Source organism: Paramormyrops kingsleyae, chromosome 2 (genome assembly GCF_048594095.1).
Source record: "Paramormyrops kingsleyae isolate MSU_618 chromosome 2, PKINGS_0.4, whole genome shotgun sequence".
NCBI lineage: Eukaryota > Metazoa > Chordata > Actinopteri > Osteoglossiformes > Mormyridae > Paramormyrops > Paramormyrops kingsleyae.
The window spans coordinates 5,635,396-5,660,823 of NC_132798.1; the positions used below are offsets into that span (position 1 = coordinate 5,635,396).

General features: G+C 40.3%; 1 protein-coding gene and 1 long non-coding RNA gene across 4 annotated transcripts in view; one reads left to right on the plus strand and one right to left on the minus strand.

Moving 5' to 3' along the window:
* unc5db (unc-5 netrin receptor Db) overlaps positions 1-25,428 on the plus strand; it is a 165,602-nt gene that overhangs the window by 99,742 nt on the left and 40,432 nt on the right. For 2 of the 3 annotated variants that reach the window (XM_023838555.2, XM_023838556.2), the window contains exons 2-4: positions 5,899-6,114; positions 19,193-19,336; positions 19,666-19,769. In XM_023838555.2, the coding sequence (XP_023694323.1) occupies positions 5,899-6,114; positions 19,193-19,336; positions 19,666-19,769 (464 nt within the window). Of the gene's footprint in view, positions 1-4,139; positions 4,246-5,898; positions 6,115-19,192; positions 19,337-19,665; positions 19,770-25,428 lie in introns of those variants that run through there. The other variant, XM_023838557.2, reaches the window with a different exon arrangement.
* LOC140581475 (uncharacterized) overlaps positions 9,754-25,428 on the minus strand; it is a 60,818-nt gene continuing 45,143 nt past the window's right edge. The window contains exons 4-8 of the long non-coding RNA XR_011984559.1: positions 17,262-17,314; positions 12,354-12,428; positions 11,830-12,077; positions 11,411-11,457; positions 9,754-9,867 (exon numbers count right to left, since the gene is read on the minus strand). This is a non-coding gene — a long non-coding RNA (uncharacterized lncRNA). The remainder of the gene's footprint in view (positions 9,868-11,410; positions 11,458-11,829; positions 12,078-12,353; positions 12,429-17,261; positions 17,315-25,428) is intronic.

Below are 25,428 nucleotides of genomic sequence, written 5' to 3' on the forward strand. Positions count from 1 at the left end.
CTGCTCGTGTTAGCGGTCTCTATTTTACATTTATATAAACTTTTAGATTTATTCTTTATGCATGTCCTTTCTGCATTTGACATTTCCTTCCATCCATCTATTTTCTGAAGCTGCTTGTCCTGTTCGGAGTCATGGGTGGTCCGGACCCTATCCTGGGAGCTATGGGCACAAGGCAGAGAACAACCCAGGATTTCACATTTCATGTGGTAGCAATATGACTTCACGCCTCCAGCGTTGGGGGCTCAAATCCCCTTTCTGCTGTCTGTGGTGTGTTTGGGGTTGCGCAGGTCGTACAGTCCAAAGATGTGCTGCTGGCTGAATAGCGGTATCTAACTTGCTCATCGTCTGTCAATGCATGCCCTGCAACAGACTGACATTCCATGTACGATTTTCTCTGCATTGAGCCTTGTGCTGTGCTTGAAATTCTGTATTGTCCATGCAGTTCTGCTCAGGATAAGCAAATGGATGATTAATGGCTGGCTGGTCGATTCAATGTTTTAGTAGTTCAGTGAAATGGTAAGGCACATGCTGTTTTCCTCATTGCTTGATATTATTGTAAAACACAGATACGTGTATCTCTAATATTTTGCTTCCTTCTGGCTTGAGCATGTGAATTGTGTGGTATCATAAATATTCATCATTCCTGATAGACCTTCCCCATGGAAGACATAGTGCGTTAAAGCAAGAATCTATACTACTAGCATCATTAATGCAGTGCTTTAAATTTCGTATTCTGTGTTGGATACTAAAGTGACTCCATAATTTCAGGCAAAAATATGACACTTCTTGCTTAAATATTATTTATTTTTCTACATCAGTGGCCAAATGTTTTGATCTTGAAAGTTGCAAATATTCCAACAGGGATAAACACTCACATTTAATGAGGGCATCTATGCCAGTGAAGGCCTATCAGCTGACATTTCAGTTTGTCATTCTTACTCTATTTTCTGCTCCACAAGGGGGATGCACCTACACAGAGTCATATAGAAAAGTGACCCAAAGAATATAACATGACAGCGAGAACACAAATATTCCTGGTGAGCTGACTGAACAATTACTCATGACCTATGAGAGTAAAATTTTGCACATATTCAAATCATTATATATCTATTTCTAGGGGGCCCTGCCAATCATAAATCATAAATCCTCTCTGTGGGGGTAAGAATTGACTGCTGTGGCTGCCTTTACTATTCCTTGATAGAGTAAAACCAGACAGATGGCGCTATTTTCTGACAATGCAAATGGAACATAAATGGGTAAAACACCTGCAATAAAAGCAAGGTGAAATAATGAGCTTAAAGGGGCAGTTCACTCCAAAACTGACAGCGATACTTTGTAGTGAAGAGTTTAATGTAGGAACTATTTTCTTCTACCAAATACCCCAATCGTATAAGAACATAAGAAATTTACAAACGAGAGGAGGCCATTCGGCCCATCAAGCTCGTTTGGGGAGAACTTAACTAATAGCTCAGAGTTGTTAAAATCTTATCTAGCTCTGATTTAAAGGAACCCAGGGTTTTAGCTTGCGCTACACTAGCAGGAAGACTATTCCATACTCTAACTACACGCTGTGTAAAGAAGTGCTTCCTCAAATTTGTTTTAAAATGTTCTCCCACTAATTTCCACTTATGGCCACGAGTTCAAGTATTTATATATACTGCACAGAAGATACAAGCACGAGCACACTGGTGATATCTTCTGTGTAGTGATATGACTGGTGTGTGGAGTTCGGTGGAAGAAAATAGTCCGTAAATTTTACTTCTTACTACAAAGTCTGTGGATTATGTTCAGTAACTGGAACATGATTTCTGGTAAGAGACATTTCTGTTGAACTTTTCAAATGTATTTTTCTGGCTCTTTAATCACCACAGAAAGAATGCCGTTCACTCCCCTTATGTTCGAGAGAAGCCCGACACCCAGCAGAACAACCTAGATGGACAGACAGCACTAAAGCCCCTCTAAAACATGTCTTTTTTTTAGTTTTGGGCTGAATTGATCCTTTAACTGGACCCACTCCTACCTGCTGAAGTCAGGAGTCAGGGGCTCACTTGGCAGCTTGCCGTCGTTTGTGGCGGTACTACAAGTGATTAATTTGTGGTTAATTTCCATTTGAAGCCATTGGAAAAGGAATAGTCCATGGGTATTTGAACAAACCAAACTGTGTATTGGATTGTAATGGATTACATGGGTATGGATTATGTTCCCGTCTCTGGGATTTTGGGATCAAATTATTTATTAATGAGCCACCTACTCTTCCTCTTTTAAACATGACACCACTCATCTCTTCATAATACCAGAGGCTGCCTCTTTCAATTCATCCTTTACTTTATTTCCTCATGACAAGGGTTGGCAAGAAAATATATGCATGGTGATGAAAACATAAGAACTTATTCAGCATGTTTGTGTTACTGCCAATCCTGGTCCTTCTCCCAGGAATCACACACATCCATCCACCGTCCTGTTACAAATAGCAGGTGGAAATGGAAAGATGAGGCTAGGAAATACTGTGACCATGATAATTAGCCCCAGTTGCATTCACCATTTTTAGAAGACTTAGCATGAATGATTAGGCAAAGGACCAGCATCACCCTTGTAGATATAAATGGTTCCAAACACCACATTTGTTGTTCTGCTCACAATGTTCTTATTTCAGATATTTAAATGGCCGAAGTGCTAAAACTAATTGGAAATTTTGCATATTTGATCATCCGCAGGTTCCAAACCACACTGGTCCAAATTTATTTTACTGTTTTTAAACTGTGCAACAAAGTTGAAGGCTTCATCTCTGATTAGAATACTAACTTTGCATCTCATGAATGTTAACATCTAAATATCTCCTATTTTACATTAGATATTTAAAGAAAACAACAGAAGTGCAACGTGTTCGAATGCCGTACAGTATTTTTATCGAGGTAATAAAATATGGTCAGACTTTATTTGGAGCAATAAAAGTGGATGATTTAAGTAGACTTTTTTTTGCAGCGTAAATAATGGTTGGATTAGATATGCTGATCTCTTTACAATAGGCTGGATATACTTTAAAAATACTATTTCATGGCATCTAGTGATTACTTGGCAGACCGTAAACATTTTTTTTCTTTTTAAGTTTCATATGTATTGATGTCATGTTTTGTACTGATGTCATTGACAGCCCTGTCTGTATGTACTTGTAGCATGAGGAAATACTCTTTATTAAAAAGGAATAGGATGAAAATAAGCACTTCAAAACTTTAAAATGATATATTCACCGATTTCACTGCCATATGCCCCCATACAGTACGTTTGCTTTATCTGGAACTTGAGTCATGCCTTCTGGTCTGTAGACCAGAGACTAACTTGTACAGTCATTGCTCCTTTCACAGTGAGTGAGGATGAGTTTGTGTGGCCGTGAGCGATGGGGGGGGAATGTTGCCCCAGAAGGTGTCTTCTTCAAAAACTCAAAATAAAAAATCTGAATTAGCCCAGCAAGAAGTAGCATTCACCTGAGGATTATGTAGGTAAGGTGGTTTCCTCCAAATCTTTCAACGGGCAATGATATTTGGGAAAAGAATGTTGGCACAGTCTCCCCTCCAGAAAGTTCACGAGGTTCTAAAGTTTGAAAGGCAAAGTTGTGCTAATGATTAATCAACCCACCTTTTTATACCATATCTACTTAACTACATCTTAAATAATGTTTATTAACTTTTTTTTTAAATCCATTTTTAAAGCCTTTCTAAGATTTGATTTTGAACAGAATAACTAAAAAGTAAAGGCTGAGTAACATAGCTGTGTTTTATTTATACATTCATAAGGGATTCCTGATTTGACCACGTTCCAAGTTTTCAGGTCAGCAGAAAAATGGCTCTTGGGACTATGTGTATTAGATCATCAGTCACTAACAACTAGGCGGACCACGGTCCGGACCCAGAAGCTGTCCCATACGGACCCGGACCGATAGCCGCAACAGAAAGTTATGATTTAATACCTGACGAGGGGCTTCTATTTTATGCGGCGCGGCTTTTGTAGTCTTTTCGGCAGTGGTTTAGCAGTAGAACCGCCGTTTCCCACGCCAATCAACGTCAAACGCCTTTGACCGCCAAGTAAGACGTATTTCCGCGTTTACAGCCCTTTGTCTGCGCTAATGTGCCGTTAGTGTTAATAGCAGCAGCGAAGCTACAGTATAACCCGCAACCAAAACGCCGTGATGTTCCTAACAGAGTGGCTGCTCTGTCCTGAAATCCTACAGCTGAAAAGTTTTGAAACACAGTATGTATTATATAACATGTTCAACTTCGTTGAAGTTTCCGCTTTTTAACAACTGTATAATGTTACTTGTTATATAAATCAACTCAGGTGAAACAAAAATTGTATGTTTTCAGGGTTGCCAAATCTCAAGTATCTGGCATGACAGACTCAATATCTATATTATTCCATTATAAACCTAAAATGAGCATAATAATATCATAAGTGTATTTACACGGTTAAATACAAAAGCAGACTATTTATAAGGTAAGAACAAATGTGTGCAGACATCTCCAATTGAAAATCTCACTCATCTGGCCGAAGTTCTCTGTCACGTGACAATAAATATTGTCAAAAAAGTTTTTGAATTGTACTGAATTAACTTGACTTGACAATCAGGTATTGATTACGTGCAATGTTGATACAACTAATATGCTACTTAAATATATATCACACTAAATAGTTAGACATTATGATCTTCCAGACCTTGGCCTCAAGAAATTTTCTCTAACTGGACCTTAAATTTTAGTTGAATACCCTTGCTTTGGATCATTGGGTTAGCTTTGCTTTCCTTGACTACTCTGTCAGCTAAAAATGATTGGCGTAGGATAAAAGAAGGAGAAAAATAGAGCCTGTTTGTGCACAGTTTCATACCGGGACCCAAATGCAGGATGTTTTGTGCAAACAGGTTTTATTATGTAGAAATGTCCACATTGGTTAACTCTTCCAAATCAAATACTCTTTTCCTCCTCATATATCTTTACCAAATAGGGCTCTTGTGGTACATTCAGAACATGAGCTTTGACAGCGTAACAAATATAAATAACAAATAAAGAAGAAACTTTATTGATTTACTATATTTATCAGAGTGCTGCCTTATTTATGTCATAGAGATTGATGAGGCCCAGGCCCAATGTGAATATCTTGATCTTTGAGTGCTTTTTCTGATGCCGCAAACACATTTTCCGTGAAGGAGACTCCATACTGTATGTAGGCCAGATTTCCCCCATGAGCTTATCATGAGGTACCATCAGGATAAACCTTCCATTTGCCAGCCTCAACATTCCTTTGCAATACCTATACCTCGGATGGCCCATTTTTTGGCAACAAATTTGCTGCGAATGTCATTCATCTGGGGAGGATTGGGTATGAAAGTGTGTTGGTACTTACAGTACAATCTGTACCTGCAACAAAATTCCAGATTGAAGAAAAAATTGATACATTTTTAATGCATATATATATATATAATTTTGTATTTGTACTTTTTTTGTTTATAAATGTATTGTATGTGATAAATAATGAATGTCACAGCACCAAAACGATACTAATGTATTTTGTGCCTTTGTCTTTAAAGTGTCTATTGCCATGTTGACTTCTTGCCAATTTTTTTTGATACTTTACAATGTTACCAGTGAATAACTTTAAATATTATTTTATTTGGTATAAATACAGATCTTTATAAGCTCAATAAAACCCATCACCCAGATCTAATATGGCCAATAGGCCAACACCATATCTATTGTGAAGCACTTTGGTGGCAGAATGTTTTGATGGGCTTGGTTCATGGCCAGAGGATAACAAGCTTACCATACATCAAAACGTCACTTTGTCTAAGAGGATAAATACTTGCTTTTGTTTATAAAAGCCCCAGTGCATTGACCCGCTGACTTTTTGCAGGAGCTGGCAGTGAAGCACTTCCAGAGTCCCTTCCTTCCGTGGCGGGGACACTCCCTCACTTCGTGCAGGAGCCGGAGGATGCCTACATCATCAAGAGCAACCCCATCAAGCTACGCTGCCGGGCTGCTCCCGCCCTGCAGATCTTCTTCAAGTGCAACGGGGAATGGGTGCACCAAAGCCAGCACGAGTCCCGGGAGCGCGTAGACGAGGGCACGGGTAAGGAGCAATGCGCAATTCGCATTCAGCCCAGAGAAATCTCTCCCATATCATCCAAAGTGAAACAGACTGCATATTCCGTTTGAACGGTCACAGTCTGTGCAGGGGAACATATGTTTTGCTTACAATTGAAAACCCAGCCATGTTTTTACCAGAATGCTATGATGTACTTTAGTCAAATAAAGCTAAACAGGAGATTCACGACCTACCTGCTAATCACATATAGGATGCATGTACCAGTAGTGAAAAAAATAATCAAGCCACTATAAACATATAAAAGCCTAAAGGCTAGTAGTTTAGTTTTGTCTTTATATCTGGTTTCTGAGTAGCATCTCCTCTTGCATTTACAGGCAAGTCACGTTTCAGATTTGAAATTCCTAAGAGAACAACAGTTCTTTTTTGGCGAAACAGTTGAATTTACACTGATCTTCTGTTTGGAGCTGACATCTCTGTAGCCTCCTCTGTTCTTTGAGCAACGTTCATTGCTTGATTTGAGATTCAGTCCGGTTTCTGACTTCATGTTTAAACCTGGCAAAAGCTCTACCTTGGGATACAAGATACTTGCCTTGTGCTCAGAATAATGAATATATAGGTTTGTTTATAGTTGTCTTTACCTGTAGTACATAAAAGTACATGATCTTAATGTTGACCTAATTTTAACAATGTCAGAAACAGGTGTCTTGTTAATCCCATTGCTGTTTGTTGATCATTGAATATCTTCTACTATTTACAGAGAGAACAGATGTAAAATGTGTTGGGATTATCATGTTGGAAAAACACTGTCTTGTATCCACTGGAGATGTTTAGGTAGAGATTGTTTTTAAATGGTTTTTGAAAGTTTGCTATTGTACATTTCAGTTTTGCGAAGTGACCGTGCGACTATAAATGAGGGCTTCTCTCACAGATTTTTTTTCCTATTCTCTACATTGTTGGATGCCTACTTTTGGATTTCACTTTGTGAACATGCACTGTATCCAGTAAATATGAAAAAGAATTGGTTTGACGAATAAGGAACAGCATTAGCTACATAGTTACGCGTGGTGACTCACAGAAATGCACATATTATTAAAAAGTCATATCCTTAAAAAGGGAAAATCACAATTAAAATGAGGAAGCCAGTAAAACGTCAAAATAAAAAGTAAATTCTAGGCATATAAAGACATGAGCACTGCATTTCTTTCATATATATTTCCTAAAATATCTTCATATATATGCATACTTTTTATGTTTGTAGAAATGAAATGACATGATTATCAGGCAACAAGCTGTTGGTCACTTGCAGTTCCTTCATGTCCTGAGATACATTTATCAGGTTTCATGATCAGCTTGAGCTAAACCTGCGTATTTATACCTGATTGGTTAAAGCTGGCTAGTTAAGTTTCACCCCCCACTAACAAGACGGGCTGTGTGAGTTTTTTTTTCTTACAGATGTAAACCACCAATAAAAACAGCAATAGTCTGTGTGGCTACTTCATTGACCTTAGAAAACATGTCAAAAGTTCCACAGAAACCAAGCACTGTGTTACCGTTTATAAATCTGTTTTTCTATCCTAAAACGATGCCAACTGAAATTGATTGGAAGCTGGGGACCGTACTCTTTGGAAAATTAAGCAGCTTTATAACTAATCCAAAGGACTGTACCAAATTTAGTGACATTTAGATCAAAAGTCTAGGAGAAGATGTCTTTTAAAGGTTTTGGGGAAAAATCAAAATGGCAGAAAATCCAACATGGCAAAAATGGCCGGGGCTACGGGGGATCTTCTCATCTGAAGCCAAGTAATCTAAATTGGAAGGAATTTCACATCTAGGCCAAACAAAAAATGTGTTTATGAGCCTTAGTGCCACCATATGACCAATCTTAGTACATTGACTAACCTGTAGTAAAGAAATGATTTTCAAAATGCCTGTCGTGGTTTGTCATGTTTTGACTTCTGGGGGTTAGTTCCTGATAATCTTCAGCGAACGGAGAATTCTTGCCATGTAATATGGAACACTACTATTACAGGCATTCAAAGAGGCCTTAAATGTATGTTACTTTTTGTCTAGCATTTATTACAAATAAATCAGTAAAATATATGTACAAGTTATATGAACTTTATGAATTGGTTTAATTTTTAAAGAACTGTATAGCATTTTTAACTAAGCTTTTTTTGCTATAGCATGAATTTTCCAAAAACATTTTTATTATTAGAAACCCAATTTTAACCAGGGGAAATTTTCCTGAATCTGGTTAGATTGTCTTGACAGATCCAAATGTCATACCCTGCTCGTCTGATCCTCCCGTGTGCCACGCCCCCTCATTTACCTCGTGTGGAATTCCGGTGTTCCCAGCTATGTCTAGTTGTTGTTATATTAGTCCTGTATATTTAAGTCCGCGTTCGAGTATGTTTCCCCGTCCAGTCATTGACGTTATTTGTGGTGTAGTTGTCTTTTGATCGTGTCCTGCCTTTGATTAAACCCTGTATTTACCCGACGCTTGGAGTCCTGTCCCTGCTTCCACGCTCCATGCCCCGGCTATCCATAACACCAAATTGTTGTCCTGTGATGTACATTCCAGATGATGCCCCTTGGAGGCTGGGACATCTATTACTTAGTGTAAGAATTAGCACCAATGAACATTTGGTAACACTTTTCATTAACTGCACCTTCATGATGCCTTTATAATTCATTCACAGAACATTCAGTGCCCCTACATAATGCATTTATAGAGCATTCATAAGAAGCAAATAAGTATACCTTAATATCATATCATACCTTAACAGCCTTAATATACACTAAAAACAAATATTATATGATAATAACAAACATTATAATAATTTAATCTAAGGTATTTTGTGATGTTATGGTATAGATACATGCTTCTTATGAGTGTTCTATAAATGCATTATGAATGTATTATGCACTGAATGCGTAATGAATGCTTTATGAAGGTGCAGTTAATGTAAAGCGTTACCGAATTTTTTTTTATTATTATTTTAAGTGTTATTCTTGTGTTTAAAAATTATTGTCATGCAGGCTATATAAATTAAGGTTCCTATTTCTTCACCAACCACCCCAAGTGTAGGTGAGTCTTTCTAGAATTAAAAAAAAATACTTCTGTGTCCAGGTGTAAGGTTTTCCTCCAGGATTTGTTTATACCTTGCCCCATCCTCTATCCATTTTGTCTCCTTTACAAGCTTTCAGATTCCTGAAGCACAGCAGGTTCCCCTTGTTACGCTGCCACCACCGTGTTTTATGGTAAGGATAGTGTTCTTGGGATGATGCACTCAGACTTACAACAACCAGAGCCGAGGCAGAAAGTGCAATTCTGGTCTTAGCTCTCAGAATTTCCCGGATGCCTTCTGGCAAACTAGCTGAAAGCTAATGTGAGTTTTTCTTTCATGGATTTCTATTTGCTATCCTCCTGGATTTATAAAGTACCCAGGCTATTGTTGCCTCATTAACAGTGAGTCCATGGAAGCCTGTCACTTCTTTAGCATCGCCAAATGCCGCTTGATGGCTCTCCTGAAAAGTGTCTTACTGGCACAGCCTTTTCTCAGCTGAGTAACACAGTCACCATTTTTTTTATTATGGAAGAAATTATTCTTTGGTGGATATTTATGTCTCACATGAGCAGACAGGGAGGACAGGAGACCCAAGTGCAGGAGACAAGGGTTTTATTGAGGGGATCAGGCAAACAAAGATCAAATCAGCAGGCATAAATCCCGGTCTGGGTCACGGTTCCTGGTAGGTTGAAGGCTGGTGAAGTCAGTCCTGCAGCAATATGGAGGACAAGAGACAGAAACATGAGGCATCACAGATGGACAGGATCGGGCAGGATGGAATTGGGCAGGGCAGCATCACACAGGACGGGATCTGGCAGGGCAGGATCACACAGGGCAGGGTCAGGCAGGGCAGGATCGGGCAGGGCAGCATCACACAGGACAGGGTCTGGTAGGGCAGGATCGGGCAGGGCAGCATCACACAGGGCAGGATCGGGCAGGGCAGCATCACACAGGGCAGGATCGGGCAGGGCAGCATCACACAGGGCAGGGTAAGGCAGGGCAGGATCGGGCAGGGCAGCATCACACAGGACGGGATCTGGCAGGGCAGGATCGGGCAGAGCAGCATCACACAGGGCAGGGTCAGGCAGGGCAGGATCGGGCAGGGCAGCATCACACAGGACGGGATCTGGCAGGGCAGGATCAAGACCAGGGAGACGAGAGACAGGGTTATCATATCATGACTTGCCCAGTAAGGTACATTGGAATACAACAATACTTCGCATCAGGCATAAGGTGAGCCGGGTTTTAACGACTACTATGAACGGGGATCTCTGATTGGCTAGCCCCGCCTCACAGGGCACAACAGATTACTGTTTCTGGTTTTTCTTTTGATACACCTCGATTTTGTTTAAGAACTGTATTCCACATTTTCTTTCTGTTCCTAGGTCATCACTGTATAGGAGTGTATCTAGTTATCTTTGATACTGTATTAACATTACTGAAATATGTAATATTTTTTCTAGTCAGTCTGCCAGTGTTTAGCTTTTTGCACTTGTAGTTTGTCTAAATTTCTCACCTCAGGCAAGTGAGCAAGCGTAATTTCCAGCTCAGTATGTGACTTCTGACTGTATATAGCCATGTCCAAGATTATTTAAGCCGTAGGTGAGCGTGAGCTATAGCAGATTTAAATAAGAAGGGCCGTCACTTTCAGCCTGAAAGTTTCTGGGGGCATTGCCACAGCTTGGTATGCTAATGGGGAAACAAATATTTTTGTCCCAGGAGTGGAAAACAATGTAAAATTGAAGAGTTTGCGGTCAGTAATGTCAGCAGAATACCAAAATATTAATCACTTATTCAATTTCTCTTGGCAAAAAGATTATTATTATTTTAATTATTCAATTTATAAAAAATCTGTGAATGGTGTAATTTCTGCCCAGGAATAAGACAAAAGAATTCTCTGACTACAATTATCCATCCATCCACCCATCCCTACTTGTCCTAACCAGGTTCACAATGGTGTAGATCCTATCCTGCAAGCTGCAGGAAGAAGGCAGGGAATAACCCAGGATGGGGCACCAACCCATCACCAGCTACAGTTATTTAATCATGTAACATTTTACCTGGTTTCAGGAAACGCTGTAAGTTTGACTGATATTTGCAAACATTGTCAACATGTTTATGAAAATGCTTACGGTGCCTCTTGAAATACCTCCCAGGTGACAGCCTGACGGCCAATCAAAAACAGCCTGTGGCTGCTTGGGGTTTGTTTAATTGGACCAGCATCACAGCTGATCCCAGCATAGGCTACTCACACTCCTCTTCTGTTGCCTCACATCCTTTCTGCCAAATCATCTTAATACTGAAACAAAACGAACAGCACAAAAGTGAGATTTTTCTTAATCCTTAATAGTCTTTCTGTAAACCTAACCTGGTCCCGGCTAAGAAAGATAATGAAAACGATCAGTCAGCCCAAGTGGTTTGCCATTAAAAAGGCCGGGGTGGGCCCTTGCTCCAGCCTGCTGTACACCAGGCTTTATATCGGTATTAAACTCATAACCAGTGATAACGACATCCTTTACAGTGTGGGATGGTGGCTCGTAATGGCCGGCAAAATTGTATTATGGATTAGGCAGGTTAATCAGCCCTACAGATCTAGGGAGAATTGGGTTTTATTGATTAGGACATGGGCCCTCAATGCCACATGGGACCATTGATAGAATCTCTTATTTACCGGCCAGGCAGATGAATCACTCTCCGATAAGCGCAACAATGTCCTTGAGTTGGCTGCCACATATGACTCCATCGTGAAGTGCAGAGCAAGGACGGCCAGGGAGGTGAAGTCAAGGTCACGGATTTCAGATATTGAAGCAGAAATGTATTAAATTAAAGTAACTGTACTTATTTTCTTACTGTGGTGGAAAAGAAGAATTATTTTTTGGCTGTATGACCCCCTTGGAATAAAATTCCCTTTTTTCAGTTCTGAAAAATAAAAGAGAAGTTTGAAAAAGAAGCAGGCAAACACACAGATTGATTTGCTTTCATCACTTGACGATGTGGGTCAGCTTTGTAACCAATGTGCTGGTCTGCTTTATCCACTTTCTTTGATAGTGAAAATGGTTAAGGTTTCCTGTGAAAATCCCACTGGTTCCTCATATGCAGTGGGCTTCGTTTTTTTTTTGTTCCCAAGTTCTTGTGGGATGTGTGGCACAATAAGAAGATGAGTGCACAATAAGGTCTGTCATGTTGTTTGCTCACCCTCATTAATTCAGTCTTGCACATTCAGCCTCAGATGAACCCCCACAGTGGTAACAGTCAGCCTGCTAAGGGCATCTGATGAAGCAGGGAATAAATAAATAAACAAATACATAAATAAAAGGCACCATGGACGAGCTGTCAGACTATCAGAGCAGCCACCTTTTCTGATCTGGGATTTGTCTCCTAGCTCTTTGATTGCAAACTCACTGGAGCCCACTGGAGACCGAAAACTCAAAACATTTTTAAGTGGGATCCTGAATTTAAAGACACTTCACAGATAAACTGGAGTTTGCGGAATCTTTCATTGATTTTATATAAGGGTTAGCACTCTGGCTTGGAGCATATTCAGGATTAAGCCTAGAAATATCTTTGTAAAAGAACTCACTAGCACAACTGTCAGAAATTCCGTTCTTTTAAGCTGCCTGGATTTTTTATTTTTTTTTGTTTAAGTACTTAAAGAGGGATTTTGATTGGCATAATATAATAACTTCAGATGTTTTTTGAGAGCACAAAACCTGTTTATCTCAGCATGTTTATCTTAACTGCATCACCAGTGACCCACATAGTACCTTTGAAATCACCTAGCAAATGCAGCAAGACTGTGACCCAGTGTTTGGCCCATGCACGGAGGTATGTAAATTTATGTAAAACATTATTTGTGATTACCATGCAGGCCTACAGTATGTGCCCCCCCCCTCATGTTTGCTGTTTTAAATGACAGGCAGAGCTTCACAACACGCTGCCCATGGCTACCCAAGCCACTTAAGCTCACACGCTTGGCTCGACTCTCTCACATCGCGGATTAACGCGATCGCGCTAAGCGCCAGCTCTGCGCCACTCTGAGCCACGGTACCGCTGGCAGGTTCACGGCGTCCTGAATCAGCCTTCGGGTTCACGGCTATCATAAGCAGGAGACCTTCGGCTCCAAGGACGCCTCACACGCTACATCATTCAGATTTACAAGAATAGTTACTGAGGCGAGCTTGACAGAATGTCATGCCGGGCCCTCCCCGCTAAGTCACTGCAATGTTAATGGCTTGTATTTTTCTTTAATGTCGAAATCTCAGATTGAAGCCAAAGCACAAGCTGTTTTTGCTTTTTATGTTAGTCCAGCCTCTTTGCAGTGTAGTTAAATTTTTACATTTTAGCAAGCGTTACCTTGTGTGTGGCTTTACTTCTGTGCAAGACAGCAAAGTTCAGAGTACCAGGACTGATTGGAAATTGATATATAGTGTGAATGATATTTTCCAACGTGACCCATTTAGCTCAATTCCTTTTATGTCTCCCAGTCCGAAAAAGAAGCAGTTCCCAGTATTACTAAAAAATGAAGAAAAAGATGTTCAGTTTTAATCTAAACAGTCCTGCGATTAAAAAATGAAAAGATCTGACCTACATTGGAGCGATAAACATTTTGCGTGAAGTTTGTTTAGTGCCAGAATTCTTCCTTCCAGCACACAAACCTCCAGCTTGTGAGCAGGCAAACTCAGCTGTGCTCAAGTGTACTTTCTCTTTAGATCAATTTTAGCTCAAGACTCACCGATGCAGGTTCGCCCTGAAGTGCAATCTACACCCTGCTGATAAACTGACCCCCCCACCAGTGGCCAGGGGTCTTCAGGTCTATTGGGGACACATGTGACAGGATAATAGTTGTCATATGATGACTTGCTGTAAGATGTTTTTCTGTCTTTTATTGCTATTTAAGACAAGATTTACGGTTGTTTAGTCGTTGAAGGTTAGATATTGAATCAGTAGGTGAACAAAGGCTGTGAACTGTATCAAATGGTCATAGAATACAGTGGTAGCATGACGGCCAAACTGTCGGCAGTGTGACGTTCATTTTGTTTTGATGGAAATTTTATGATGATTTTATATGTCATAAAAAATATAACGGTATTGGAATAAGACATTCAACCTGCCGTTAAAGCATTTTTAAATTTAGATACCGTGTCTAGTTGCTAGGTTTTTTTTTTTGCAGAAGGTTTTGACTAATGATCTATTGCAACACAATCTCCTAATACTGGACCCATCAAGTTGGCTTGAGAATGTTGGAAGGTTTACGGTGTTATTTTCTTAGTATATATTTTTATAGCTACCTTTTTCTAACTCTCCCCAGGTCCATTGTTTATAACGTTGGAGCTCCAGGCTAATCTGGGCTCAGATGGCAGAATCCAGTACACTGTCAGAGACCAAACAGATCATAGCATGGAGAATTCTGACATCTGTCAGTACCAGTGTCTGACATGTTGTTGACATCTGTTATCGGTAGTCTCCTTGCACATCCATTGCTTCCTGAAAGCTCCAGTGATGGGCCGCTGGCCTTTTGATCTAGCTGTGCGTTGAATACAGAGTGTGCAGTGCATCTTCATGGGTGTTGATCTTGTGTTGTGCGACCATAATTTTGCAAAAGTGTCTTGTTTCTGGGATTTCAGAGGTACTTTTATTGTGAGTGGAAAAAAATGACCCCTTACCCTTTGTAATTTAGAATCTCTAAAGATGCTGCAGTCAGGTTTCAGGTTGTGGTTCCTGCACTGGTGACAAGGGTAGGGAATTTCATTCCTTGTGCTGAAATTTGTCATCTCAGAATATATCCCCTCATCAATAATAATGTTGCCATGCTGTTTCAAAGACAGTTCCAGAAGACTCCCTTCCGTCAATCAGTTTGGCATCACAGTGGAAACATCTCTATTAAATCAAAGGAGGTATTGTGTTTTCTGCCACAGAAGACACATACCCCCTGCACTCATATGCTACAGAATTACTGAGAATAGCATATCTCTGTACTTCATGTACCTGCACCGCGATTTGTGCATATTATCCGACAGGAGTTCTATTTTACATATGCTCTCCAATAATTACTAAGTCACCTAAGGACAGCTTTCATTAAGAAGGTGTCTGCGTTATAAAAGGCTCAAGTGGAAAAGCGGCACATGGGGAAAAACCAGCAGATATGGCAGTTCCTAATTGCTCTCTCTTGAAAATAAATTAACAAGATGATTTTTTTTTCATTATAAATTCATCCCTGCTTTAATCAATTTAATCTCAGTAGTGCAACCAGCAGTGATTTAGGTTACAGAACAGGGCAAAATTAAATTCCATCCTCTAGGTTTAAAAGGATATTACATACCTTTTTATTCTCTCTACTTAAATTATTATTTATAAACCCAATCAATGGCACCAAAATATGACTATTGTGTTATTTTCTCATGTTTTTTTTTCTTTTCATTGAAAGCATTAATGTTTTTCTAATGAGTTTTTATGATTGTAAGTTTGCTTCAAGGTGAAATCAACGCTTGTTCCTAGTACCATTCAAGTAAAAAAGGATATAAGGTCAGGTGTGCAGCTTAAAGGACGTTAGCATTGTTCGGATGTATTCAGTCATATCATGATGCTGACGGCGTGATTGTGTATCCCAATGGAATCACTAGCATGTGATTCAAACAAAGAATTATGCTTGTGTCACTCTTCAGCAGTACTTGTGCAGAAAAATGGGGTAAACTTATTTTTAAATCCTTTGAAAGCAGTTTAAAAAGGGGCCCAATTTCTAGATTGTATCAGAATTGGTTTTTAACACAGTGCCTGTTATTATATCCTCATTTTCTCATTCCCTCTGAATGTTAGCATGATGTTCCCACTGCAGGAGGCTGGATGCGGAGAAGTAGAGCCTAAGCAGAGTGAGCCAGTAATGTGCTGACATGTATTTATTTGCCAATTTCAAAGTGCTTCGGTGAGTGGATTTGAAACATGCTCCCTTTTAGGGTAAGCTGAGGGATTACCTAAGATTTTCTCTGGATGGTCCTGGGAAATTTGATCAGCAAGGGCCATAGACTAAAAAGAGTGCAAAGTGTTTTGAAATTGAGGAGAATGAGGAAAAACACACGTCAAAGCTGTGCCTTCAAGTCTTTATTCTTACACAACAGATACAGCAAAAAAAGGTAAATAAGAACCATTTCCAGAAATAAAGTGTCTTCTGGCACTAACTTTGTGTTGCATGGCTTGGCCACTGATTTCCTCACCTTCCTCTTTCTTTGGCTATGAGCTGAACAGTGCTTCCCGTTCCATATCATTTTAAATGCCAGTTCATAATTACTAAGGTAAGATAGCTACAGTGCCTGCAGTTCCCTGCCTCACAACAGTTTGGAAAACCTTCCGATCTGCGGCCTTCTTTTCTGGTGCTCTTCGCCTTTTTGTTATTGACAGCAAATCATGGGAAAAGGTAAACAAACAAGATAGCACATTCGGGAAGGGTTAAACCGCACTGCGCATATCAGGAACGATTGGATTTTGGCGTAATCGAATCACTTATCGTGAGAACAGCAAGATGTCTTGGATGGGAAATAGAAAACACAGCTTCCTGCCAGCAGAGTGCCCAAGCAGACTCGAAAAAGCCATTCAGGAGTCCCTGAAAGAACAGGTAATCTCAGCTGTGAGGAGAGTGGTTAAGCACCATGGGGGGGCTCAATGAAAGTGACTCTTCTAACTGCTCTTCTGTGGTTCCATTACACCCTCACTTTATATCACCACCATACTGTGTATTACATCTGCAAAGGGGGCTACTCCAGCCATTCATGAATTCAGTACCTCTGCGAACCCCCTCGCTCGTCAGTGTCATGTTCCCTAACCAGACTGCCACCAGATCTGGGATCCAGCTAAGATCTTCAACACAACCCTTTGATGATCCTCCTCACCTGTTTCTTGAACCCAACTGGAATATATTTCCCCCCATAGGTTTTTCAGATGTAAGACATTTTCGATTGATTTATGAAATACCCTTTACCCAAATGGTTGCATACACATACATATTTTGCTTTGTCAATTTTAATTATTTAGTTTAAATGCAGGCACATGTCCCGGCAGAGGTATCTTTGGGTAGAACACTTTGCAGTTCCTGCATACTTTGTAGCTTAATACCTTCAAAGAATCCCTCTGGCCATCTCTGTATCCTGCTTGACATGCCATGGAACCTGGGAAAAGCGAGAAGAAGAACAGATTAGCTTCACATATCCTCTCCTGCTGACTTCTTTTGTGATTCCATGCTTGTTCCTCCACTATGTAAGCACTGCTTTTGGAAGGCAATGAGCAAGAGGCTCGGCAAAGCGCACACTGCTGGGGGAACGGCACAGCACTGGGTGGAGCGAGAAGGTGGGAATCTGGAGGATTCCTTTAATAGGGCCTGTCGATGGAGCTCTGCCTTTAAACAAATGGGGAAGACGTATGACAAAGCTGCTAAGTCCAGACCTGCCTCTCCATTACACCACCTGTCGAAGACGTCTCATCCTTGGGGATTCTGCCTCTCAGCCTAAGGGAAAGGCTGACTTTCACTCAGCTTCAGTTTCCATTTTCATTCTGGCCCATTAAATGCAGTCATTAGTCATTTTTCTCCCTAGCCCTGTCTCCTTTGGCTCTTCCTTGACGCAAACTCACAGAGAAGCTACGGGTGATGTCAGGATTGCATTTTCCTGTTGTATTTGCTCAAAACTCTGACTTCAGAAATGCCTGCCTCTTACATTTTTGAATAGCTGCTGTGCCAGCGCCAGTCTTGGAGACCGATGCCTGTCATGTTTCAGGTTTATTGTACAAACTTTTTTATTTGCTTGCATTCACTATTTTCCACTGAGCAGAAAAAAAAGATTGTGTGAGAAAATGTCTGGACAGCAGAGGTTTTGTTGACTTGTTAACATAATTTTAATGCATACAAATTCCCTTCAAATTTGCCCTTTTTATCTCCACATTAGCAATAGAATTAAACATATATTCAGCTGTCTGCCGATTTTGAGTCACATAAGATTAATGGTTATTTATTTCACAAACTGGAATGATTTTACCACAAAAAGTCGAGCCTGCTGTTTGAATTGGAAAAACATGTCAGATTAATAAAAAAAAGTAATTGAGTCTATAAAAACAGCATCAAATCTGATTAAACCCTATAGATTAATCTTTTTTTCCCAGAAACTTAGTCTTTTCTTTAATCCAGTATTTTGTGAGGCCAGGCTATGGTGCTTCAGAAAGGCTGGTTCAAACACACATGTCAGGTCTTAAGCTGATGACTCAGATTAAAAACTGAAGGATTTTCCAGTCTGAAAGCATGTGAGAGTGCTTCTAAGACTTAAGAAGTTTTGGTTTCCACTTCTGCTCCAAAGAGATACACATAAGCTTTTTTCTTCCAAGCATTCTGGAGTAGATGAATCTCAGTTGTCTTATATAGCGTCTGTCAGCTGTGGTGCATCTTGCTTTACTTTATTTTCGAAACTAGTCAAGACTCTAGAATTTTTCCAATGTTTTGGGTTAAATGTAAATGTATTTTCACCTAATTACAGCTAAGTATTCCTAATGGACTGTGACATGCACCAACTTCAAAACATTGACTAATAAATGAACTCACATTGGCTAATATGGGACAGTGTTTGAAGTATTGCAAAAATCACAACCCCATGTAGACCTTTGGAATAACTGAACATGATCATCACTCCACAAGGGTCTCTATATTTTATGTCCGTATTGATTGAACCCATTATAATTCAGTTAGTTCAAATAATAGTGTTAATTATGGAAATGCCAGATATTTGTTTGCGGACATATTTTTTTGAATTATAACTGCCAGCAGTGAGAGAATATATTTATGGGGTTAATCAGTAAGCTGAAGCCACATAACCTCAATTTATACAATGGCTGTTTTGTGAAAGTATAATATTTCGGTTCTGCTCTACATCACTTTTTGCAACCTTTCAGGGGGGGAGGCTGTCTGTTTCCGACATTATAATTTTTTTTAACACAGGTGTGCAGCTCAGTGGGTAGAATGGGATGTAACTAGTGCCTAAAGCTGCCAGTTTTTTTGTTGGTAGGTTTGAAGATCCGAGAGGTGATGATCAACGTGTCCCGTCAGCAAGTGGAAGATTTCCATGGTCCAGAAGACTACTGGTGCCTTTGTGTAGCTTGGAGCCATCTGGGCACCTCTAAAAGTCGAAAGGCCACCGTCCGTATAGCATGTGAGTAGGAAAACCTCTCCAAAGAACTGATTGACACAAAGTCCCATTCAATCACAAACACTTAGAACATAGAGATGATTTCACCTTGTATTTGCAGAAGATCCCATGTTGTCTTTTCCTTAAAACACATTTGCCAAAAACATAATACTCGACTGGATATTTTAGCAGCTGAGGGAACATGTTTTATTGCATGTTCTGGATGTTCTAGAATAGCTTAATCTACAGTAGGTGGAGGGCAGGTTGAGTGGCAAGTGGTGTCAGAGGCGGGTAGGTGAGGGCCGCTCGGCCTTGGTCCTGCAATGACAGCTGCTGCTTATCTCCCCAAACAGACCTGCGGAAGAACTTTGAACAGGATCCCCAGGGAAGAGAGGTGCCAATCAAGGGTATGATCGTGCTGCACTGCCGCCCCCCTGAGGGGGTGCCAGCCGCAGAGGTACGGCCCAGCCGTCTATCCTGTGGGGGTCACTGTGAAAAGTGCTGACCTTCTGGGCTACACCAGCCTGTTTATTGATGCAATGTTTGTATTTAGCTTAAAAAGCAAAAAAGAAAGAAAGAAAGAAAAAAATATATATATATTTATATTTTATTATATATAAATATATAATAAAATAATGGAGACTCGGATGATTTGTTTCACAACCCAAAAATATTCATATAAAAATGATTAATACATTATAAAGAAAAAATACGTAAAACAAATTAACCTGCACTTTACCTTTGAAAAGAATCGTGGATGGTGTGAGGGAGACGAGAGAGGAGAAGAGGAGGGTTATTTTGTAGGACAATTTTCACTATAACTAATGGAATCACTGCTCTCTGTTGGCTCACTGGAATCTTTTTCTGTTTGTGCGACTTTAACAAGGAACCCATCCAATGACAGCTGCTTTTGCCTCCTTTTCGATTTCGCGGAAATGTGGACATTGCATCGTCGTTACAGATTCATCGCTCGCACTGCTACGCCCTTATTCGGGTGGCGCTTTACTACTAAAGTTTGAATATATAAGTGAAGCAGGCTGACTGAGACCGAGCATGGGAGACTATTACCCACAATCCCACAGTGAGAGAGTGAAAAGAACCATCGGCTCAGTTGTGATTACGTGACGCTCGGCAGACAAAGTGTATACGTTATACTCGTATTGCAAGACCTCGCTCGTTTATAGAGTTAAAACTTTTGCTCTTGCAAAACACTCGCAAACCACACACACACATACATTTGGGTGCACAATTTAACATTTTTTAATAAGATAAAAATGTTTGTGGTTTGTTTTGTGCGAGTTACTGTAGACTGTTCTTCTGCATTTGTGTTGCTTAATTTCACTACATGCCAATTAAATATTTGGAATAATTTGGCACTGAAATGGCCTTGTGCCTCAGTTTCCGTAGAATGCGGTAAAGAGATCTTCTTGGATTGTTGGCTTTGAGAGAGGAAACTCCATGAAACAAGAATCCATCTCAAATCCTTAACTGTATAAATGCCCCCCCATCCAAAATAAAACACAGAGTGGATTATAAAGAGCACCAGGCAGACGCCCGAGACCTCAGGCGTCCCTACATACATCAGCCGTGCGGTATTGAGATCGAGGTGTGAGTGCCAGGCTTTAGGATGGAATCACGCTGCCTAATCGAACTGCCTGCAAGCGGGTGGCTTTGATGTGCTGTAAACACCCTCTGAGGAGTCCAGTTTAAAATTCATTCAGTCAGCAGTGAGGTTGAGCCAAGATAATGAGACTTATTTTATATTGTTGCGACTGAAAATACTCATACATGCCAGAGCCGAGAGCTGTGGGACCATTTCATTTGCATAAAGAGAATTGTAGAGTGGAAGCCCGCGCTGTTTCACCAGCTTGTCCCTGCGAGCAGGATTCCAGACCTGCTTATTTCCAAGGACAGTGCCATTATTCCTTCCAGTAAACTTTCTTTAAATTTGCGAAGGCTTTTTTGAAAAGGATTCTAAATACTTTGAACTAAGCAGAACTTGCAGTGCCTTCCCTTACAGAACACCCGACCCTTTTTTTGAACCTAACTCAGCGTTGTTTGGAAAAACAGTGTCATAAGGTTTCACTACGTTTTAAGATACTTTGAGAAATCTTATGTCAACTATCTATGTGTAGAATGCTTTCACCACCCCTCTTACTCAAAAAGGAGTGCAGAGCATTTGAGGCAACTTATCAAGGGGGTGTCTTGGACAAAAGTAATAAAAGGAATTTATTTATTAAAAGAAGTTTTAATCACTGCCAGCTGGTGTTTCTAGTTTGAATAACCACAAGGGAGCCTGGTGTTTGCAGGAGCCATAAGGACATCCTCATCTCATCCCGCTTACACTCTTACGGACAAAACAAAGTTTTACAGAGTGCCTCTTTCACTGTCAGCCTTTTATCTTCCTGTGTCCATTTGGTTTCCTACGAGGTGGCTATGAGCAGGGGTCCGAGCCAAACGTCCACTGGTCCCCCTCCCACCCACTCACATGGCTGTAATCCCCCCCCATGGCTGTTACACACCCCAGATAGTAATTTAATTCTTTAGGGTTACATATGATTCCTTGGAAAAAGATACTTTTAAGTGCTATTGGGGAGGGTCATCAGCACTTATACCAAAGCTCAGGTGCATGTAATTGCAAAACTCTCAGTGACTGAACATAGTGTATATAGTGTAGGTATATAAGCTAAGTACTTTTATGTTGCTATATATTTATGTCATACTGTCATAATTATGGGGTGACACAGTGGCACAGAGGTTGCCCTATTGTGGGGCACTATTCCCTCATGGGACCCGGGTTCGAGTCTTTGCCATGACTCCATGTGTGGAGTTTGTGTGTTCCCCCTGTGTCATCATGGGGTTTCCTCCAGGTACTCTGGTACTCTGGCTGAAGTCGCAGAATATTCTGGAACACGTGTCTGAGCAGTCACCGTTAATCAATTTCCAGTTCTTAATCCTTGTCGGGCATCTTTGTGTGTGTGTGTTGCTGTGTAAACGAGTGTTTATCTGCTGAAAAAGTTTAGCCATTAGCAACGGCATATAAAATGCAGAAAATAGCTAATGTTCTCACATCACTACCAGCAGTAGTGGGAGCTGTTGTTTTGTAGTGATGAAAAATGGCATTGTGCCGCTACGGACTGTAGCAAATACACAGGTACATCTCAAAAAATTAGAATATCATGAAAAAGTTCAATATTTCTTGACAACCCTTTCAGAAAGTGAAATTCATATACTATATAGATTCATTACACATGGAGTGAAATATGTCAAGCCTTTATTTATTGGAATTTCGATGATTATGGCTTATACATAATAAAACCCAAAATTCACTGTCTCAGAAAATTAGAATATCACATAAGATCAATTAAAAAAAAGGATATTTTAAACAGAAATGGCAGGCTTCTGAAAAGTATGTTCATTCCTATGCACTCAATACTTGGTTGGGCCTCCTTTTGCATGAATTACAGCATCAATGCAGCCTGGCATGGAGGCGATCAGCCTGTGGCACTGCTGGGGTGTAATGGAAGCCCAGGTTGCTTTGATAGCAGCCTTCAGGTCATCTGCATTGTTGGGTCTGGTGTCTCATCTTCCTCTTGAAAATACCCTATATATTCTCTATGGGGTTCAGGTCAGGCGAGTTTGCTGGCCAATCAAGCACAGTAACACCATGGTCGTTGAACCAACTTTTGGTACCTTTGGTAATGTGGGCAGGTGCCAAGCCCTGCTGGAAAATGAAATCAGCATCTCCATAAAGCTTGTCAGTAGAAGGAAGCATGAAGTGCTCCAAGATTTCCTGGTAGATGGCTGCGTTTACTGTGGACTTCAGAATGAATACTGTGGACACCAGCAGATGACATGGCACCCCAAATCATCACTGACTGTGGAAGCTTCACACTGGACTTCAAGCAACGTGGATTCTGTGTCTCTCCACTCTTCCTCCAGACTCTGGGACCTTGATTTCCAAATGATTTGCAAATTTTACTTTCATCTGAAAAGAGGACTTTGGACCACTGAGCAACACTCCAGCACGTTTTCTCCTTAGCCCAGGTAAGACGCTTCTGACGTTCTCCCTGGTTCAGGAATGGCTTGACACGAGGAATGCGACATTTGTAACCCGTGTCTTAGAATTCTTGAATGGATTTTGCTTGACAATCCTTCTCAAGGCTGCAGTTGTACCTGTTGCTGGGGCACCTTTTCCTACCACACTTTTTCCTTTCACTCAACTCTCTATGAATATGCTTGGATACAGCACTCTGTGAACAACCAGCTTCTTTGGCAATGACCTTTTGTGGCTTACCCTCCTTGTGGAGGGTGTCAATGACTGTCCTCTGGGCATCTGTCAAGTCAGCAGTCTTCCCCATGATTGTGTAGCCTCCTGACCCAGACTGAGACCATTTAAGGGCTCAGGAAACCTTTGCAGGTGATTAGCTGATTAGGGTGTGACACCATGACTTTCCAATATTGAACTTTTTCACAATATTCTAATTTTCTGAGACAATGAATTTTGGGTTTTATTATCTGTAAGTCATAATCTTTGAAATTCCAAGAAATAAAGGCTTGACATATTTCACTCTATGTGTAATGAATCTATATAATATATGAATTTCACCTTCTGAAAGGAATGTCAAGAAATATTGAACTTTTTCACGATATTCTAATTTTTTGAGATGTACCTGTACATAAGGCCGACAGATTGTTTTGCATTTCTTATAGCATCATTTTGTTTTTGGACTATAATTTACTTTCACAATCCGTAATGATACTGATACATGTATGTTATAATGTGGAAACATCACCTCACAATGGAGGATTTATATGGGATACAAAAATGTGAAATTACCGGTAACGATTCAGCTTCACTCGTCGCAGCTGTACATTTACGATGCAAGATAAACAGACTGAAATTGGTTTCAAACAACCCAAGTGCTACTAAGCAAATATTAATGAGTGGCTCCATCTTGTTTTACGTAATGATTCATTTATTATTATTCATGTCTTGCAATAAAGTTATTTACAAGCGCTTAAAATGTAATAAATATATTATTGAAGACACTGCAATCATCACGGAAAGACAGGGAGGGCTTTGTGTGCATCATGTTTTAAATGCCACTCTTAAACTTGAGAGAAGTATCATATAATATGATTTCTTGAAAGCCATTATTGCTGAGAAATAATTGACACAATAGAGGAAGTGTAAATTTGAGGCATTAATATTGGTATATTACACTTCACGTGTAATTGCCTACTTGTCACTTGCATTTCTTTGAAAATGAATGCAAATTATAATTATGCTTTTGTAACAGAGAACTGTTGTAATAAGGAATTGTACATGATTGCCATTGATTAGAATGACCTCATCGAAATGGTGTTTTTTTCCCCCTGTAGCTGCAACATATGCCACTGCATTTAAATGAAGCCATCTTTATTATATTTTACCCCAATTTCCTACACTGTCCTTAGCTCAAAGTTAATGCCGGTCTCTTACATGACAGCCGATGTTGGACCATAATACCATCAATGGTACCTCATCTGTTTATCTCAAAAATTTCGTCTTGTATGTCCCACGAAATCTGACATTTTCCACTGAAGATGACACAATATTCTCCTTCAAGTTGCAGCTGCTACATTATCCATAATTTCAATCAGCTGAGCTCAGCTAACCCTGTTATTTTCATCTCAGGTCATTGCATCGTCTCCAAGAGAGCAAATGATGAGCTTCATTTTAGTGCCAAGCAATTATTTCCTGATCCCACGTTGAGCAGCAGGCCCCTTCCATTTATTTATCTAAGATAAGCTGTAGTTGGTTGGAATAGCAATGTGTAAGTGTTTCTCCAGGAAGGGGGCGGGGTCGGGTAGAAGGTAGAGGGTGGCAACTGTGACGCAGCAGGGAGGTAAGCCAGTGACAGGGAGGTAAACCAATGACAGGGAGGTAAGCCAGTGACAGGGAGGTAAGCCAGTGACAGGGAGGTAAACCAATGACAGGGAGGTAACCCAGTGACAGGGAGGTAAACCAATGACAGGGAGGTAAGCCAGTGACAGGGAGGTAAACCAATGACAGGGAGGTAAGCAAGTGACAGGGAGGTAAGCCAGTGACAGGGAGGTAAACCAATGACAGG